Below are 20,284 nucleotides of genomic sequence, written 5' to 3' on the forward strand. Positions count from 1 at the left end.
AACACAAAATATCAAAAAGCAAAAATTGAATCACATAGCCTGAAACTGTTGATTGAAATAAAGAATAAATGTCTTTATATACTAATTTTCTCATATCAAACTAAGGGGAAAGCTCCAAAGTTAAGCGAAAATGGTTACGGAACAGAAATTGATACAGTAATTCATTCCAAACTGCCGCTTGTTCAACTTCAAAGCCATAGGAAAACAGAAGGCATTTAAATAAAACCTCTTAATTCTATAAGTCCTACATGTATTAGATACATTTAACCTGTCTAACCAGTTACTCAGCCATGTCCAAATAAGCACAGTTCAAATAAGACACAATAGTTTCATTTTACATGCTGCCACGTACAGCATTATGCAACCAGCCAGTAAAACTTTTCTGCAACAGGAAAACAAAGAAACATTTATTGCGGGGGGAGAAAAGTGCAAAGCAGAAGGAGAACAATAAAAGCTTTTTTTTTCCCTCCCTGTTTTATCCTGTTGCCAAGGGCAGTCACACATGCAGACAAGCTGACCATGTGTGCTCACCCCACCTCTGGAGAAGGTCTGCAATCCTGATTTTTACCTGTTGGAGCATTTCTTCTGTAGCATTCAGCTTCAACTGATGCCCCTCAAGACAGATTTCTAAGTCCCGGATTTTCTCTCCTTGAGCTTCCACCTGGTCTGTGAGAACACTCACCTGTAATTTGAGAGGAGAAGCACAGTGCTACTGAACTGACTGTAAATAAGTTTCAATTACCTTATGCATATAACATCCAAATGCACGTTTTGACAAGAAGTTCCCTTTTAAAGCCCTCAATGCTTTAATATTCTTGTGCACTGCAGCAACCTGCTCCACCAAGAGAGAAGTTTTGCAGTCTTACCTCTATTTCACATCAACCCCGCCCTCTCATCTCCCCTCCCCTGCAACTGTTTTGTTTTCATATAAAAAAGAAAGGGCATTTCAAGGAGAGGTGGAATGCTACCTATTGGTAGCCTGGGTCCCTCCATGCAAAAGTCTGGAAAACTGGAGAGGAGCAAACAAGAACAGAGGATACTGGAAGTGTTTTAAGTGGTTTTGGAGCATGCATCACCATTTCGGGTTCTGTTGGCATTTCACTCCCTAAAACAGACAAGTAAGAAAACTGTTCATTCCCAACCCAACCAATTACTTTACTTCTTACAAGAACAAAACTTTGTTGATAGCTTACCTATCAATAAAGAGTTCTGAAGCTATGAAGAATGCAGTGAGGGAAAGGCAAGTTTTAGCTGTGGCAAAGTTCTATTCCAACAGAGAATCACAGGCTTTGGCAAGCCAAAACATGAAAGCAAAAGCAGGGAGATACAGACAATGAACCCCAGGAAAAGAAACAATAAGCAGCCCTGCTAAAGAACTGTGGGAATGGTGGCACAGAGAAGTGGGTGTGCAATAAAAACAGTCCAGCACCTGAACCCAAATCTTGCAAAGCAGAAAAACTGCACCCAGGCTAATGTTAGAAAGATATGGAAAAAAACCCAGTGATAATTCTTATATTAAGGAGACCATACACTCTGTATATTCATTGTAACTATTTATTTATATAAAAGCCTTGAGTATTCTAGAAAAAATGTTATCTAAAACAAACAAACAAAGGAACCTAAGGTGTTTAAACTCCATTTTGAAGAAAATGCACTAACAAACACTTATATATGCTCTCACATCTAACCCTGCAACATCTTTATTAATAAAACAAAATAAAAAATGTGCAGTAGGTAGAAATGAAACTTTTAAGATCTATCCACTACACAGCATGTCTAAAACCCAATGAACAATTGAGTTCACTTCAGGGAAGCTGCACAGGGAGACTTCTGTATTGCTTTTTACTGCTGATACAATGCCAAGCGTGCCTGGGAAAAAAATCACAGGAAAAAAAAAAAAAAAGAAAAGGAAAATACTATTTTTTTCCCATTAAAGTAGCTGTCTGTAGCTTAGAGTACAGCTGAACTCAGTATGGAGGTGATAGGAAGGGGTGGGTGGAGGCAGATGGCAGGGGGACACATTGGAGCTGGGGCAGGAGAACCCCCTGCAAGGAAATCTGCTGCCTGTCCACTTTGTTTTGCTCCTATTAAATGAGGGATGATACACAAAAAACCCCGTGTGGGGTCAGAAGGCAGGAAGAGACAAACTGAATTCTCTGCTTCAGTGCGATGCAAGTTCCAGAGAAAGAAAACCAGAGCTTCAGGTTAGGTTTAAATACCACTGCAACCTGGAAAGAAACTCTGGAGAGGAATTTAGTGAAAGCTGAGCAGCTTTAGAAGCATGTGTTGGGGGTTCCAGCAGCTGGGCTGAGAGGCACATCAGCCACTTGGAGCTCATATTTTCCCCTCTGTCCTGGATCACATCTGCCAGACTCTTCAAGGAACCCGTAGGCTGCACCCAGAACAAAATCCCAGTTTCTGCTAAGCTGGAAATTCCATCTTGCCTTAGGAGTGCGACACCTGCAAGACTCAGCCTGCAGGTAATATATTTTCTCTAAAAGTGAGGGGCATTGAACACTTAGCTAAAAATGGAGTGTCAGAAAGGTTTAAGAGTCTGAGGCCAGGCTGGAGTGCTCCCAGCCTCATATTCCCTCCAGATCACAGCCATGGCCCAGGCATTGGTGCAATTCAGCATGAGCCACAGAACAGAGGTGCTCTGTTCCCTTTCTTTTCTTACCCCTCCTGCCAAGGTCACGCCCAGCAGCCAGGTTTGCACCAGCAGAGTCCCTCAGGCCATGGAACCTCAGCTTGGGGCTTGCCTGTGCTCCTCACATTGACTGCCTGCACAGAAGAGCTGGTGTAAAACAGGTCCTAAACCCAGCTGCACCTTGGCATCTTTGTTGTTGTTGATGCTCACCTTCCAGACTGAGGTTTTAGTCTGTCTTATCTGCCTGGGGGTTTTGCAGTTCCACTGCAACGCTGTGCAGTGGGAAAGAAAATGCATAAATATTGACTAAGCCTTTGGGTTTGATGGGGGGGTGGAAGTGATGGGAGTAAAATGCGAGAGAGACATTTTCTCGTTCTGATTTTACTCTAGTCCTTCTAAGAAAAACTCTAGACAGGTTCTAAAATGTGTCATAAACCCCTGTGTTTTGTGCATTTGGCTGGCTACTTCCCTGGGTACCTGTTTGTGTGGATGAAGAAATAGTTACTGAAAATCTGCAGGACAGAGAGAAGAAAAGCACATCCTGAGCAGCAGCCTGGGACAGTCTGCAGGGACCTGTCAGAGCCACCAAGGCTGATGCACAGGTCACAGGACTGCACAGAAATGTGGGGAACAAAGGAGACCCTCACAGGTGCCCCAGTGCCACCCTCAGCTCTGGATGGAACATCTGGGTTTGGCCCCATAATTGTCTCTCCTCTCATGAGCTGCTCGTGCACTCAAAACATGAATGTACAGTGTGAGAAATTGTTTGCTTTTACTAATGGAATCAAGGTTTTAGTGTTAACAACCACTTGATTAATAAAAGGTGTTCTAATAAATAGCAGTTGTAAAGGGAATTTGTAGCACACACTTAAATTCCAACCAGAAGATTGTTTTTCAGTCAGGTGGGGTTCTTTTTTCCTAAATTTGGTAAGAGCAATTCAGTTTAACAGTAATGAAAAAAAAAATTCCAACCAAGCCAAAGCTTGTGTCTGAAAACATTATTGTTTATTTAACAACAGCAGTAAGGGTTCTGCTCAGTAAATGAACACAAGTGTGAGCAGAACATACAGGATAAGACATGTTTACAGAAACTTGTGACTGAAAGTAGGGAGAACACCTACCCAACACACTTCAGCTTTGTTTGATATAAATAATATGTGCTGATAATATGCATTTGAGAAAGGATATGCAAAGACTATTTAAATTATCTCCAGCTTCAGGTTTTAAAAAGCATGGAATGTACAGTTCAGTACTAGCAAAAATACACAGAAAAAGAATATTTTTTTGAAGTTGTGCAACATGTGTTTTCTCCAGGAGGAAAACTTATATGGAACACGGGATCTGTTTGAAAAAAGGCTTGGTAAATTGAGAAACAGGAAATCTGGAAGAGCTTAGGCATGCATTTTACTGTCAAATTTTCTCTATCCCTGTTTCCCTCCCCCTTAAGCTTTTTGAAGATGTAAACAATTTTGGTACGGCATATAAACAGGAAAAATACCAATTCCATCTACCTGCCTGTATTCTGGTTCATTAAAAATGCTGGCAGACAACTCAGAAAACTGGCACAACCTAGCAAACCTAGAATGAGAACCACCATCCCAGCAGTAGCCTGGGACAGAAATATTTTTAATCCCTTTGCCACTCCCCCCCCACTTTTACTGCTGTTACACCCCTCTCCTCTACCAGGTTACCCCACCATGAAACCATTTAGAGGAATTCTACAGATTACAAATCAATTCCCTGTTAAATATCAGCTATGTTTGGTGACCTGTTAACATTTGTTTAACAGAAAATACTCTGCCACTTCAGCTTTTATGCACTGGATATCAATTATGCAGACAAAATTCTTCTCTCTTTTGGACCTACCTGCAGGATGAGCGACTCTTTATCACCTTCTAATCGTGCCAGCCTTTCTTGATAAGTTTCATTATTGGATGAATGATGGTTCACCTGTGACTGGGAGGAAAAAAGTGCTGTGAGTTTTTACAATTAAAGTTTCAAGGAACAGTTAAACAAATTGTATATTAAGCAGTTTTTACAAGACAAAAAAATGAAAAAATGTGTGTATAGACCAGAACTCTTTATTTCATATGCATTAAGTCTGTACTTATTGTACATTAAAAATTAATGTACTTTAAGAATGTACCTTTTTTAAAGCTATTTTGAATAATCTCTCATTTCCATCATTCAAGAGTGGTAAATGAATAGACTGATATTTTCTAGAAAATTGTAATTTCAGTGGAAAATACCATCTTACCAAAGCAAAACCCATTTAATTTGAAATATCTATTCTCCACCATAATGAATCTTGTATTTATTTTCAAGTGGCAAAAATTGCTATAGAGATAATTGAAAGAAAATTAGAAGTTTTTTGTTAGCAACTAAAAATTTATTTAAATGATCACATTCTTATCAGGAACTACTCTAGCCACCCAATTACTTACGGACTTCTAAAAGGCTCTTGGAACCAAAAGCTTCTAAAACATGGCCTGTTCTTAACTATTATACCCCATTTCCCATGAATTTTAATACTTCACATAGAAACACCACCATTTAAAAAAAAAAAGTGGATTTATTTAAGTTTAGAAGAGTCTCCTCTGTTCATCCTGCATGCTGAAACATTGTGGGAAAGGAGCTGTTTGCTCAGAGCATCAAAAGTAACCTGAGCCCCCAGAGGTTGACTTCCCAGCTCCACTGCAGGCACTGCATTTCTGCCAGGGAACACAACACTCAGCCTGGATTTTCAGCTAACACAGGAATCCAAGGAGCTCCCTTCAACTGCAGCTGACTGCTCATTTATAGTTACTTGCACAATGGCACCAAGAGAATTATAATCCTCCTCCCCTACTGCCCTTTCTTTTTCAACTGAACATTTGTGAACAGTTTTTTTTTTTTTAATTAAATATATTTATGGCTTCTTAATCTATACTGAGGCCAACAGGCCCAAACCTAAAACAAATGCTGAAAATAAAAATGGTGCTAGTTAACTCAAATTGAGAAATCAAATTTTTATCCAATCAAAAGACAGTTTTCAAAACATAAAGTGCTGGACTAGATATAAATGTGGTACGAGATACAAGTGTGGCACCTTTGTAAGCTGAAAGAAACCAAGCACCCTTGTCTCTGATTATTTTGAAAGAAATTGAGAGAATCATAATGGCACCAACAAACAGGGGCTGAAGGATGTCTGAAGAGATCTTCTGGTTCACTATTCCATCCTAGGGCCAATGATTGTTTGCAATATTCTTGTTTTGTCTTCTTCTAAAGAATTCCAGAGATGGAACTCACAGCTTCTCCATCTACTTCTTACCTACCCATCGTTAGAGCATTTTTCTTCTTGCCTAATCTGAATAACCTCATGAACTTCATGGTTATCATACCACCATAAATTAAAAAATAGGTCCTTCCATTCACTTCAGAGATTTTTTTTTTTGGCGTATTTGAAGATTATCTCTACATCTCTAATTAGCAGGTCCTCCTCATGCTGTGAAAGAAAATATGAATTTTTCTGTCTTATCTTCATAGGTAAATTTTTCAAGATTTGTTTTGTGGCTTTCTTTTGGCTCCTTACCATCAACTATTTCTCAGCTTCTTCTGAAATTAAGGGCTTAAGAGGAGACACAGGACTCCAGCTGAAACTGGCTTGAGTGGTAAAACCTTTTCACAGACTCCTGGGCCATATTTATTTCCATATTAAACATACAGTAAAATTAACATATTTTCAGACTAGGACCTATAACTTCCAGATCCTTTTAAAATGCTTTTATTTAGCTGCCATCCTGTTCTTCGTTCTGCTTTTACTCTATTTCTGCTTAAATGTATAACTTTGAGAAGTCAGTGCTGACTTGCATTCTACTATTTATGCTCTTTCCTATACATCTGGCTCTTGTGTTTTAACCATGTCCTTAAGCGTAGCTGCAAGGCCCTTAACTAAAATCACCTATAAATTCAGTAATCTTGGTCTTTTTTGCCTGTTTAAGGGGCCAACAGGGACACTGAAAACAGAATGTGCAGGTGCTCACTCCACACCTCACTTACCAGCACTCATCATCGAAAGATGAACGTGTTAACCCTTCTCAAAATATACTTTTGTCACACGTTTTTGACCAGTACTACTAGGGTTCAAGACCTCACAGAAAAGGCTCTAAACATGCAGGTGTGAGGTCAGCCAGAAAGGCCCCAGATAAGCACAGGAAGGTACAGTAGACAGAAAAACGACCTGCTAAATAAAAGTGTCTGATTGACGTACAGCAGTTGTTCGAGCCTCGGTAATTCTTTGCGGCACGTATAAAGACAAGATAAAACAGTGTAACATGAACCAAGGCCATCTGTGGATGGTTGGAGAGCATTCTGCAGTTGTGAGAGCCAGGACTGAGAGGAAACTGAGCAAGATGTCACATGTACCAGCAGCAATTGAATACAGGACCCACAGCACAAAAGACACGAGATCACAGATTCCTCTAAGAACTCCCAGACAATAAATAAACACTGGTCATGTGGTTGCACAGGTCTAAAAGGCTGAATTTGCAGGATTTCCTATAAAGTTGTTACTTCAGAAGATCCAGCATTAAAGAACAAAAATTCTTACCTGGCCTTGACAAATTATGAGCCAAATATGTTAACTATGCCTCTTCCAATGAAAGAATGAGAGAGATTGCACAAAACACGTAAAAAAGTTTATGATAACAAAGTAGAAGGAAAGATATGCTAAGGCAAGGTAGCTAAAAATATGCTGATGGCAGTACCACTGCAGATAAAAAAAATCAACTGCATGCCATGAATACTTTGCCTACAGGAATCATGAAATTCCTAAGACTGGAAAAGAGTTTTAAGATCATCGAGTCCAACCAGCACCACCACCATTTTCACCCTAAAACCATGTCCTCAAGTACCACATCTATATATTTTTTAACTCTTCCAGGGATGGTGTCTCCACCATTTCCCTGGGCAGTCTGTTCCTGTGTTTTACAACCCTTTTTGTGATGAAATTTTTCCTAACATCCAATCTGAACCTCTCATGGCACAACTTCAGCCATTTCTCCCATCCTGTCCCTGGCTGCCCGGGATGAGAGGCCGATCCCCAGCTGGCTCCAGCCTCCTGTCAGGCAGTTCTAGAGTGGTAAGGTCTCCCCTGAGCCTCCTCTTCTCCGGGCTGAACACTCCCAGCTCCCTCAACTGCTTCTCACAGGGCTTTTACCCTCCAAACCCTTTATCTCTCCTTGGAATATGCTCACTGATTTAATATGAAAATAATATTGGACAGTTGCTGGGAAGATCTAAGTATCCCTTGCATGATCCAGTCATTACTGAGTCCTCTTCCAAGAAAAGGGCTTGAATTTTCCTTCTCATGTGACACACACACACACAAAATCAGACTTTGGAGAACAATTCAGTAGCTTTGATTTAAAATGGGGATAATCAGCAAAAGTTTCAAAGGATATGACAAGACACGTTGGTCAGTTGATGTTCTCCTCAGGTGTGCCTTTTCAGCACCAAGAATCTCCAACACAGCCAATTTTAATCCTAACTCCTCCAACTTCTGAAGCTGGTCAGCAAGCTGTGACTCAGAAATTTGTCACAAACACCATGGATCTCATCCTGGGCTGTGGAGCGGGGAGGAGCTGGGAAAAGAAACCTGGCAGTCAGTTAAAGTGGTGATTTGTGAGCTTTTTCAACAAGACACCCGCCTCTGCGAGGAGACAGATTATGCCATAGCCCTCCTCTCTTCCTTAGCCACATGAATCACCTTCAGCTCCACCAATACTTGCACAGGATCGTGGCATTCACGTTCTCTGGAAAAATTCCTTCACCCAGGATTTTTCTCCTGGGAAGCTGAGAAGCCTCAGAGAAAAGGAAAACAATTTTGTCTCATTTGCTTCTCCTGTTTCTTGCTCCTCTGGAATGTGTTTGGAGATTGTTTACCCACAGGTGATTGTTTCATTGGTTTCATGTGAGCTGTTTTGACTTATTGGCCAATTATGGCCAAGCTGTGTTGGACTCTGGAGAGAGTCACAAGTTTCATTATTATCTTTTTAGCCTTCTGTAAGTATCTTTTCTGCATTCTCTAGTATAGTATACTTTAGTATTCTTTAATATAATAAAATAATAAATTAGCCTTCTGAGAACATGGAGTCAGATTCATCATTCCTCCCTGCCATGAGGGTTCCTGCAAATACAACACAGGATGCCTGTGATAATGACAATACTTGTATTAATGGGGAAGATTAGGAACATGCTTGATGTGTTGCCTTTTGTTGTAGTTCAGAAGGTGAAAACAAGGAGGATGGCCAGCAGAGCCCAGGCAGCTTTAGCACAAAGTAGCACCCAGACCTCAGCACTGTATTCTAACACAGGAAAATGCACACTGCAGACTCTCCCCTGCCTATTTGGAGTTGACAACCTTTAGAAGTCTATGGTCTTTCCACCTCTGTAGTACTCTTTTTGGTCACTAGAATTATGGTCTGAGTCACAAGGAGTTGAATTATGATGAGTGAGCAGCTTACACAGTAAACATTTTTATTTGCATCTGACTTTTGAAGCAAAAATTTAATCTCTTGGCATGTTAGCGCTACCTCAGATACACACCCATCTCAATGTATGTGCATTCCCTCAGTTACCTCAGAGGAGGAGGAGAGGGCTGGAACACAATTTCTGGATCTATAATTCCTGCCTTTCATCTGGAGGCAATTAGTAAATCAACAGCAGGATGTTTTATTTGCCATTGTTACTGGTTGCTTAAATGAAAGTAGCAGACACTTGAAAAAAGCTGACAGTGCAGTCTGAAATTAAGAAAGGACAGAGATAGGTAAATTTTGGTAGTCCTTAAACCAAATTAATTTTTAAACAAATATTTTTATTTTATCTGGATAATTTTTCTAAAAACTAATACTTATTTTTTCCTCCAGACAGTTGCATGTCTTAAAACAAAATATCCTTAGAGAAGCCTCAAGATTCACCTTCAATATCTTGAATTTAATGGCTACATCATGGGTTTGATCACTCCACCTCTTGCTGTACAGGTGAAGAATCTCATCCAGAACAAAAAGAAAGGCATAAAACCAATGTACACAAATTTCAGGCCAGCCATCAGCTCTGTGCCACACAGTTTGCAGGGAATATTAGCATTTATGTTAATCATTTTGGGCTATAACTGCGTGTCTACGTACCAAAATATGGGTTGTACTGTTTTTGTCTGGAATGGTATCCTCTAATTAAGGGTGGGTGGAGAGATAAGTATAAAGCAACAGAATGACACAAAATTGTATGTGAACCCTCTAACCCAAGTCCCTTGGGAGAACAGAAGAATATTTGTTAAAAACTAGACACTTCCAGGCAGTGGGGGGTATCTCAAGTCTTTTTTATACACCAGGAATTTTTTGTTTCTCCATAAGGAATTTCCACTGTCCTCTCTCCTTGGCTCTGTCCACGTGCTCTCAGGTTTTGCTGCCCACTTTGTCCATCCCTCTGGCCACTCTTGGCCCAGCAGTTCCACAGGTCATGTTGACACCAATAAAGTCCAGTGGAAAGAACTGAAGTGTGGTGACACACGATTTCAGTTCGACCTAAATGATGTTTTTTCCCCTGCTGCTGTTGCAAGATGCCACTGTATACATTATGTTACAAGATTTCTGCTTAAAACCAGACCCCCCATTATAAGCATCTGAAAATAGAAGTTGTATCTGTTGTTTTGCCCGCCTGGATCTCGTGATTTTGGTTTTTGTTTGCTGCCCTAACCCAGTCCAAGCCACAGATACCACACAAACCCAGCCTAGCCAACTCTGCGGCATCAAAACCCATCTGGGTCTCTGAAGTGATTTCTGCTAATGATGAAATTTGAGCCAGCTCTGGCATATTTCACCAAGGCTTTATGGAAGTCTGTTGCAGTTATTCTCTGTTAAATGCCACATGTTACTCTGAAAGCAACTCATAATTTTATTATCAGCCAAAGAGCAGCAGTTTATGATTGCAGGAACTGAAATCTTTATGTGCTGTAACAGTCAGTGCCAGATCTGAGACATTGGGATTCTTGGATGAGAGAATTGATCAAGCAGCTCAGATTGTTTCAACTCTTTTGGTTTCTAAATCACTTGTCAAAGGAATTTGGGAGCAGACTGCTTAAAGTTCTCCTGGGAAGAGTGCAAGATCACACTCAGTCTTCCTCCCTTCCCTCACATGTGCTCACCCCTTTAAAGAGCTTGCAAGGAAAAGCAGCAGTATTGATATTCTCCTTTATGTACCTGACATAAAGGGAATTACATGCAGCAACAGCAGGAGCATTATTAATTCCTGTAAAACCTCGTGCCACATTTGAACGCCGTGTTCTCCATGAGCACAGCCCTCAAGCTGATGGCAGCAGACCTTATTCACCTTTTTGTTAGCAAACCTGTCTCCACAGAAATGAAATTTCTGGAAGCAGGAGTGGCAGACATGCTGTGTCCATAACGCCATTTAAATAGCAAATTAATAAGTGAGCTCCAAAGACAGGTTTTTGAAGAGGTAATTAGCTTTAACTGCCCAGAGCACAGGTTAAACTAAGAGTATAATGTTACCAGCAGCTATTTCCTGTTGCCTCTTCACTACCCGCTCACTTCCCATTTAATCCCCTCCACAGACACACTCCAGAAATGTGAGTTTCCAGAATCTGATGCAAACATCTGGTAAATTAACTTCAGGATTCTCTAGCTCTTATTAAAGACCAACCCATCATTAATATTTTACACTTATTCAAGAAATTACCCAAAATAAATGCTCCTAATCACATTTCACATTAGAATTGACAGATATTTTGTGTTTACACAGCTAGTAAAAACCCAAGAGACCACTTACATTTGTATTCATGTGTACATACATATAGACAGGCAAGAATTTGCAGGAAAAGCACACACAGGTTGAAACAGATTTTAAAAGAATAAGGAGAGAATGTCTTTCTTTCGTGACACACAAATCCATATTCTAATTGAAAAAACAGCCTATTCTGAGAGATCTAGTCATATCCCATTCATGGATTTTTCTAACACTGAAAACTAAATACTCAGATCATAAAAAAAAAAAAAATCTAAAAGCTGACAAAAACAAAGTTATTTTTTCAAGCTGAAAAGAGAACGGCACAAAACTACTTGTTTTTAAAAAAAGGAAGACAAAGACAATTTCATGCAGTTAATCCATGTCTGGGCAGTTCATCAACAAAATTAACAGCCTTGCCTTTAAAAAACCCCCATCTTTTTAGCAGAGTAACAGGCACAGAAGGAAACCACCACCATTTTTACCCGAGACAAAGGCATCTCGAGAGGTCTCATACAGTTACCCCGATGAAGAATCACTTAAGTGGAGAGCTGGTGCAGGAAACTTTTCCCTTCAAAGCACAACATGGTAAACAAGAGCCTCTCCTCTCTTTTGCTGTACGTTACCATGCAGGATTTGTTTTGTTGCACTGCAATCCCCGGAAGGCACAAGCAGTTGCCAGAATCTATTGCCATTTGCTCAAAGTTTGATCCTAGAGTTTCATTTTTAAAGACAAAGACAGCTGATTTTCTCCCCCCCCCCTCCGCCCTAAGCCTCCTCCTCCTACACCAAGGCACGTCTTTAATGCACCTCTCATGAAGAAACTCACACCATTTAAAGTCTGAGGCACTGAATGAGTTTCTTTTCGCCAAGCAGAGAATTCTCGCTGAGATTTTGCTAAAATGTGCATTTAGAAAGAGCAGACAAAGCCCAGCAGATCACTTACCCTCTTTAGCCACGTGAAGTGCTTGTAAATATCAATCTCACCATCCATGCTTTGGGCCCATCTCAGCAGTCACATTCCCAGGGTTAAAAGAAACTTTTGGAAGCAAGCGCTCTGCTTTGTTCTACAGGATGTAGCTGTGATTTCTTCCCCTTTCAACCCTCAGCTTCTGAAATTTTTAGTGCCTGGTCATATTTTAAGCAGAATCCCTTGCCCCGTCCCACAGTCTTATCCCAAAGGCTTCTCACAGATGTATATACAACAGGCAACTGTATAAACTTCAGGCTCCCCCCCAAACATCTGGTTTTTTTAAACAGCAGATCGGTTTGCAGCAAGAACAACGCAACCCTAAAAACTTAAAAAAGATAACTTGCTAAATGATCTTTAAAAAGGGATCTTTCAAGAACAACATAAATCTGCAGGAACTGTTCCCCTTTAATGCTGAATAACAAGCTAAAAATTATTAAGCTGTCACTGAGAAACTATTCTCAAGTAGTGCTTTCCCTGGCTTTCTGTTTCAAGAGTGGCTGGAACTCATTACCAAAGACCCCCTATTTCCTGTCTCTGTTCTGCTCCCTGTTTATCGTAACACTACTCAGCCTTCTCAATTTATTTCAGGCTCAGACTAAACCTAAAAATAAGTTCTGTTCTTTGAATTACTTGCCTGTCCTCTCAAAAGGCATTATAAAAGGGGAGGAATTCAAGGACGATCCTGTGAATAAGATGATGATCCCATAAATACTGCAATTGCCAAAGAGGCGATTTTCCATTCTAACAGAAGACGATGATACCCTTCCAAGATATTTGTCTGCTCCTGCTGAAGCTGAAATCTCACAGCATAGCAACTTTTCAAACTTGCAACACCGAGATAAATACGTGTGCAACGCATTGCTCTGGCAAGAAGGGAAGTTTAAAATGTTGCCTGTTATTGCGGTGTCCTCTAGTGTCTCCACACAGCAGTTATCCTTAACTTCTAATTTTTCCCAGTAAACTCCAGTTTCCAGTGTTGTTTCTCCCCCTAGTTCAAAATGGCTCTGGCCTTAACCCAGGCAGCACAAGGACACAACTGCCTCTTCAGACTCAAAGGCAGCTGCCCCCATGGAACCTTTGGGGAACATTTGCTTATCTCCTCACTGCCTTCAGATCCCACAGCCAGACTGAGCCCTGGGCTTAGGGAGCCCTCAGCCAGCAGCTGGGAAGAGCCAAAGCTGCCTGTGGTGCTGGTGTTATACACAAAGGACTCAAGGTCTGCAGCTGTAGAAAGCCTTTCCTAGGGACCCACCCACATTCCAGACTGGGGAAGCCACAGATATGTGACAAAATTTATTCAAGGGGATGTAGGTTTTTAATATTTCAACCGTTCTTGGTCCTTTTGACCCAATGGAGCTCTTTTGAGAACCTCCTACAACACAAGGTAAGAGGGAAGGATATCGTCTAGACTTTCAGTTCCCTTCATGCATTTATTATCTGCTCTTACCTGAAGTCACATGAAAAGAAAAACATGACAATTTTTAGCAAGTCACTGCTACAAGGTTTCTAAAGGTTCTGGGATACCTAAAATCACCAGTAAAAGTGAGGAGAAAAGAACTGCCTGTTTCCAAAAGCAATGCTACAAGACAGATCTGACTTGGGTTGCCCTGAGCATAGAATATACTTATTTTATGCTGTCTGAAAGTGGACGGGAGCAGTTATTTCTTGAATAGCTAATACTATCTGGAAAAAAATACATCATCAAAAGTGCATTAAAAAAAAAGTAATTACTTAATAGAGTACATTTCCCTGTGCATGACAGCTTTTGTCATGATCTTAATACATCATCAATAGTGCATTAAAAAAAAAAAAGTAATTACTTAATAGAGTACATTTCCCTGTGCATGACAGCTTTTGTCATGGCTGACTAGCTGGAGACTGAATAGGGGTTGTCTTGACATTAAACATGAATGCCCAAGAGTATAAAGCATTTTTTCCCCAAAAAAACATTGTTATCTAATCATGGAGATTAGAAAATACATCCAACTTTACCTCACAGCATTGCATATCCCATAATACCACCACTGTGGTGCCTTAAAGTTCCACATTTCATCCATTTGAAAACACTGGCTCTAAGACTCCCATTTCAGTCTTATTCAGGGAAGAAGGAAATGCCTCTCTTAAAACACTCCACCACACTTTATCAGCTAATGATTGTGTTTTTAATTTTAAAAACTACAGAAAAACTGTGTTACTGAACATCCTCGTGCCCCAGTGCAGCATCTCCATTTAGGGTAGCATCCATTTCCCCTTTGAAAAGCATTAAAAATGACAACATACCTTACTTCTACCTTGTCACTTGATTCCTGTTAGTCATTCTCCCTGATGAAAAGGTGAGTGTCTGAATTTTCTGCATCTTATCAGCCAGAATGTTGACAGCATACATTCCAGACAGTCACATGCTCCCTGGGAGCCTGTCACCTGCATACTGAACTTTACATCCTGCTTGATCTTTGGCCTGAAACTCTCAGAAACCAGCTGAATGCAAATCCATTGCCCCAGATTTGCTTAGAATGCTTTTCCATTTCACTGGGAAAGCAGGTTAGCTTCTCTGGGCAGTGGGAAAATAAGCAAAACACGTTGCACTCTCAGCATTGCTTCATCGGGTTATCACTGTATGTTTTTCTTATTTTCAGGAAATTCATGTCTATGTGTAGCTCTTCACTGAGCAGCAGTTTCTGGTTCAGTGGAGAGGTAAAAAACAAAGAAGCAAAAGCCCACCCACTTCCACTACAGAGTCACCACCCCAAGAGTTACCCCAGAGAGAGGCTGATCCAGCTTCTGCTCTCTTGCCCATCAAATTGTCTGTCTTCTCCAGTGCTGTCCCCAGAAATAAAAGAACACACACATTATGGCAATACAAATGCAATGTAGGGCAGTAAAATGTTTCAAGTTAGCAAAGTTTATATGGTCCATAAGCTGTGTGATAACCCAACAGGGTTTATTTTATGTACCATACTTCCACAGAAAACTGCTGACTACTGCCTTGATTGGACTAAAAACTCCATTTGCAGAACACCAAAGGTGCCAGCCCAAGAAATTTTAGCAATTTTACATTTTTGTGCTGATACACAACCAACAAAATCCACCTCCATAAGCTGTGTGATAACTCAGGGTTTATTTGATGTTCCATACTTCCACAGAAAACTGCTGACTACAGACTTGATTGGACTAAAAATTCCATTTGCAGAACACCAAAGGTGCCAGCCCAAGAAATTTTAGCAATTTTACATTTTTGTGCTGATACACAACCAACAAAATCCACTCAGCTAATTGAGCCATTGCTTTTAGTCAGCATGTCAAATACTTCAAACAAGGCTTGAAGCCTCTTTTAAATAGTAAACAAACATGCTGCAAGAGCTTTGAAACTGAGAGCAAAAATGCTTTAAATGATCAGCTGCACTTCTCATGTCCCTCCATTCCAGGCTATGAAGAGACAAAAAAACACCCAGAAATCCTCTTAGAATTCTGGAGGGAAAGGCACTCTCTGGTGTTTTCCCTCTTCTACCAACACTGAGCTGAAGAAGCACAAAGCTGTTTGCTTTTCCACCACTTTTCCCCCTCTTTCTCCCAGCCAGGTCGGGCCCCATGGACTCAAAAAATTATATTTATTAGCATTGTTTTAGCAATTTTACATTTTATTTGTGATAAAATATAGGTTTTGGTGCAGCACAAATGCAAATGGTCAGTCTTGTTCTTCTGTTGTCTCTGAATCTCCTGGGAAATCAAAGGGCAAAGGAACAGGAGGAGTCAGAGAAGTCCCCCAGGTCTTCCTTTTCATCAATAACTTAGAGATTGTTCTGGTTACAAATTTCAAATCCCATCAGCCTCTGAAAACACTAGAAGAACTTACACGTCCTCTCTTAGGCCAAGAAATGAAGTGTCCAGGTTTGCATCCTCTCAGCCTCATCAGGGGAGCCCAGTGAGTATGGCCATGCTGCAAAAATTTGCTAATTCCCAAGAATTATTATGTTAATTATTAATAATAGATTTAATATTATTTAATGAATAATATTATTAAATTAACATAATTAAACGAAATAATATATATTTAGTGGTAATATTTACTATTAGTAAATTATTAGTTCGTTAAGATTATTAATTAAATTAATATAATAAAAGAATAAATAAATAAATATTAAGAATTATTATCAACTTTTCCTACTTCTCTTCCTCTGCATATGTTTTTTAAAATTTTTTTCTCTTCCCCCAGTCCTAGTGTCTGGGCTGCTCTGGAAACAAAGGGATTATGACCAGATTTTAAATGGGAAAATGTTTTCAGTGTGCCAATTCACACGTGTTATTCTCATGGTGCAGAAAAATGTGAGAGCTTCAGAGTGAAAAAAGAGAGCGAAAATATGGGAATACTTGTGTATAGAGAAACAGGCCATTTGTGTAGAAGACAATGGAGGAAGAAATCCCTTTCTCATGGCAAAACTCACTTCAGGAATCTAGATGAAGTATTTCCAGCAAGAAATTTTTTCTTAGAGTATTAATTGTGACTGAGTGATAATGTCTACGTGACAGAGAAAGAAGAAACTCTTGGAACCAAATTAAAAAAAATACCCTGCATTCTGTAGATGAGCACGTTTGCTTTGTTTACGCTTGTGATAATTTAAAGAAAAATAAATAGTATCCTGGAAAACAGACAAGAAATAACATTTTGCAGATGCACAAACAAATAATCCTTTCCCAGCATAAGACACACTCAATCCTAAGGCCTTAATTTGTTGATTAAAACCAAGAATCAGACTTGCCTCAGGGTTAAACAGGCTTGGATTCCCATTAGCTCACCCTCACCCTGTTCCATGGTGGTAACTCTTGCAGCAGGTTCTGCCATCCCTGGGGCGATTCCCAGCTCCCTGTCCCCAGCACTGCCACGTCCCCTCCGGCCACTGCTCCAGCAATGAGCAGCTCCCTTCCCCTGGCTGGCATGAAGGATGGATTGCTGGCTCTGAGATGAACTTACTGTCTGTGAACTCATCCACAGACACTTGCACATTCTTGGCAGTTCCACACATTCCCCACCATATGCTGAAATGCTTTCTCCAGCCCAAGCTCTACAGGAACTGTGCCTTTTTTTTTTTTTTTTTTTTTTTTACATAAGAAACCTGAGTTCTCTGTTTCCACACAAAATCTAAAAAAATATTTTCTGCTTAACAGAGCATCAACATCACTGTGCACACTTCCCCCAGTTATATGCAGAGTACACTGGTACGTAAAGAAAATAGTTAAAGATATTTATTTTCATCCTACCACGCAACACATTACAATAAATCAGGTTTAGTTTCCTGTCTCAAATGCTTCAAAGCACTGCTGAAACTACTAAACCTGCAACAGATGAGGATGTGAGACATTTGAAACAGGATATTTCCCAAATATTTGCATCCACACCAATACAATGACAGGTAACAGTTTGCCACTCCTTGCGATGATGCACATCAGATTTTCTCTTCTAAATTTCAGAATGGAAAAATAGCAAAACCCCACTCCCCCCAAATAGAATAAGCTGCAGATACACCTTTAAAAGTCCTTATTTTTGATAAGGAATATACAAATATTCTTTTAATTTTTTCTTAAGTATTAAGAAAAAAAAATGATGCAGCACAAATGCAAATGGTCAATCTTGTTCTTCTGTTGTCTCTGAATCTCCTGGGAAATTAAAGGGCAAAGGAATAGGAGTAATCAGAGCAGTCCTCTAGGTCTTCCTTTTCATCAAAAATTTATAGGTTGTTCTGGCTTCAAATCCCAGAAATTTTCAAAATTTCTAAAAAAATTTTAAAAATTTCAAAAAAATTTTTTTTTTCTTAAGCATTAAGTGTTTCATTTTTTTCTTTCATTACTGGGGAAAATTAAGGCTATTGTTTCCAACTTCTGGAAAAGAACAGGATGCCAACATGTTTACAAAATTTGTCCAAAATAAGTGAGTTTTTTCTCCATTTTTAAATTGTCACAAATGCTGAAAAAATATTTAATTTCATGTTATTAGCATACTAATCCAAAAGAGAATGAAGTAACTTTGTTGTGGATACAATATTTCTACGTTTGTCATAACAAGTAAGATTTAGCAAATTTCAGTAAGTCAACCTATCCATCCAAATTGTGTGAAATGTGAATAGGAGCTATATAGAGAAATATTTCAAAGTTATGCCCTTCTTCTATTATACAAATAATGCCTCCAAATCAATACAGGGACCTTTTAAAATGAAGTTTTTTCTCCAGTTTCTCTATGTAACCTCTACACCTTTTCTGTCAACACAATTGTTTAAGGAAACAATTCCCCCTTACCAATCCCTCTGTTAATTACTTTATTGAAAATATTTTCCAAGGTTTCCTGTAGCTCCACTTGAAAAATGCATTTATGCACGAGTGTTTGTTAAATGAATACAGTGTGCAGCATTCAAATCAGTGAAAAGTAATGCAGCTGGGGATTGCAGTAAAAGATCAGAAGGTGAGATGAAAAGGGACTCCATGCATAGCATCAGACACAAAAGGAAAGATGAATTAAGGGGATATTCAGCCATTTAGTGCAAAGGAAGGCACAGAAGCCAAGAGCTGAACGCGACATGTACAAATGGAACTGAATAAATTGTATTTTTGAAGGATAACTTGCAATTTCTGTACAAAACCATGGCTTCCTACAGAGTATTGCACTGACAGCATCAAGGTGTGGATAGCTGAGGATTGCACCTGAGGGCAAACTTCATGTATGTCAGTAGAGTACCTTGAAATCTTGGAAAACTTACATAAAATACAGTTATTTTATAATATTTATGATATTCCCGTTATAGCAGGGATATCACCTGTCTTCCACGAGTACTCTCAGCCTCAGGGCAGAACTCAATCCTGTTTAAGCACTTCTGCTCACTCTAGTTTAGGGTGGCTCTGTTAAACATTATGATCATTACAAGGCTGAAAGAAAATGGCATTTTAAGAAAGCGATCTAAATCAGCCCTATCCACTGCAAAACTCTTTTAAACTTCCATCAGTTCTTCACGTAGAGGAGACCTTCTTACTTCTCCTGAGAGCTCTGCAGCGAGCAGGCATAGTCAGAGGTGATGGGGTTGGTTCTTCCCAGACAAAGCAACCACAGAACATTGGAAAAATTAGGCCTGGTTTAGAAAAGTTCCATGCAAGCTCTGTACACCAGCTGCTCCGCTGTCTCCAAGGCATTCTCTGGTGTTCCTAAATGGCTGAACTCATGAAGGGCACCTCTCTGCTGGCTCTGGGTCCTCTGAATTGCCCTGAAACATCTGGGGAACCCTGAGAGGACCAGATTTTCCAGTTCAGGCCTTCCTTGCATCATCAGTTCAGGGAGGACTGGGATATTCAGCTTTCAACTCTGAGTCCTTCTCAGAAAACAGAACCCATCTAAGGTTTCCAGCTGGCAAAAATAAACATGAATGCTTATGGAATGACTGCTTTTCTACGCTGTCCCGGGCAGGCTCTGCTGCTCCCTTTTCAATCTCACATGTGCTCAAGTCCCTTGGCAGTGGGGAGATCCAGCTATAAATATCTCCATCAGGACTCCCAGCAGTTGAGTTCTGCAGTCAGATCTCCCAGTAGATAAATGACTTTGGTGTTGCTCAGAATACATTCCCTTCCCACTCAGCTGTTGCTGAAAAATGCTATTGATACTTTTTTAGAAAACCTGTTTTCAAGTGCCTGGAGGTGCCCTGAATTCAGTCATTTTCTGGCTCTCCTCTGGATGGATAACCCTGGGAAATGAATCTTGGACAAAAGTGAAATAGAGAGGCCAGTGATTAGGTTTCAGCAGATCACTTTAACACATGCTTAAAATAAAGCTTGGAAGTGACTTCCAAATTCCACAAGCTCCATCAAGTCAGAATTCTGAACTGGGCTTTACTGTTTTCACTCAAATC

The 20,284-nt window shown here is 40.0% G+C and overlaps 1 protein-coding gene across 15 annotated transcripts in view; it reads right to left on the bottom strand.

Moving 5' to 3' along the window:
• PPFIBP2 (PPFIA binding protein 2) overlaps positions 1–20,284 on the bottom strand; it is a 91,828-nt gene that overhangs the window by 36,470 nt on the left and 35,074 nt on the right. For 13 of the 15 annotated variants that reach the window (XR_005954034.1, XM_041423238.1, XM_041423243.1 and 10 more), the window contains 2 exons: positions 4,514–4,603; positions 569–682 (listed from right to left, as the gene is read on the bottom strand). Coding sequence is in view for 14 of the 15 variants with exons in the window: in XM_041423238.1 (XP_041279172.1) it covers positions 569–682; positions 4,514–4,603 (204 nt within the window). In the remaining variant the exon portion in view is untranslated. Of the gene's footprint in view, positions 1–568; positions 683–4,513; positions 4,604–12,374; positions 12,546–20,284 lie in introns of those variants that run through there. The other 2 variants (XM_041423246.1, XM_041423244.1) reach the window with 1 other exon arrangement.

This window comes from Onychostruthus taczanowskii, unplaced genomic scaffold (assembly GCF_017590055.1).
Source record: "Onychostruthus taczanowskii isolate IOZ18803 unplaced genomic scaffold, ASM1759005v1 scaffold76, whole genome shotgun sequence".
NCBI lineage: Eukaryota > Metazoa > Chordata > Aves > Passeriformes > Passeridae > Onychostruthus > Onychostruthus taczanowskii.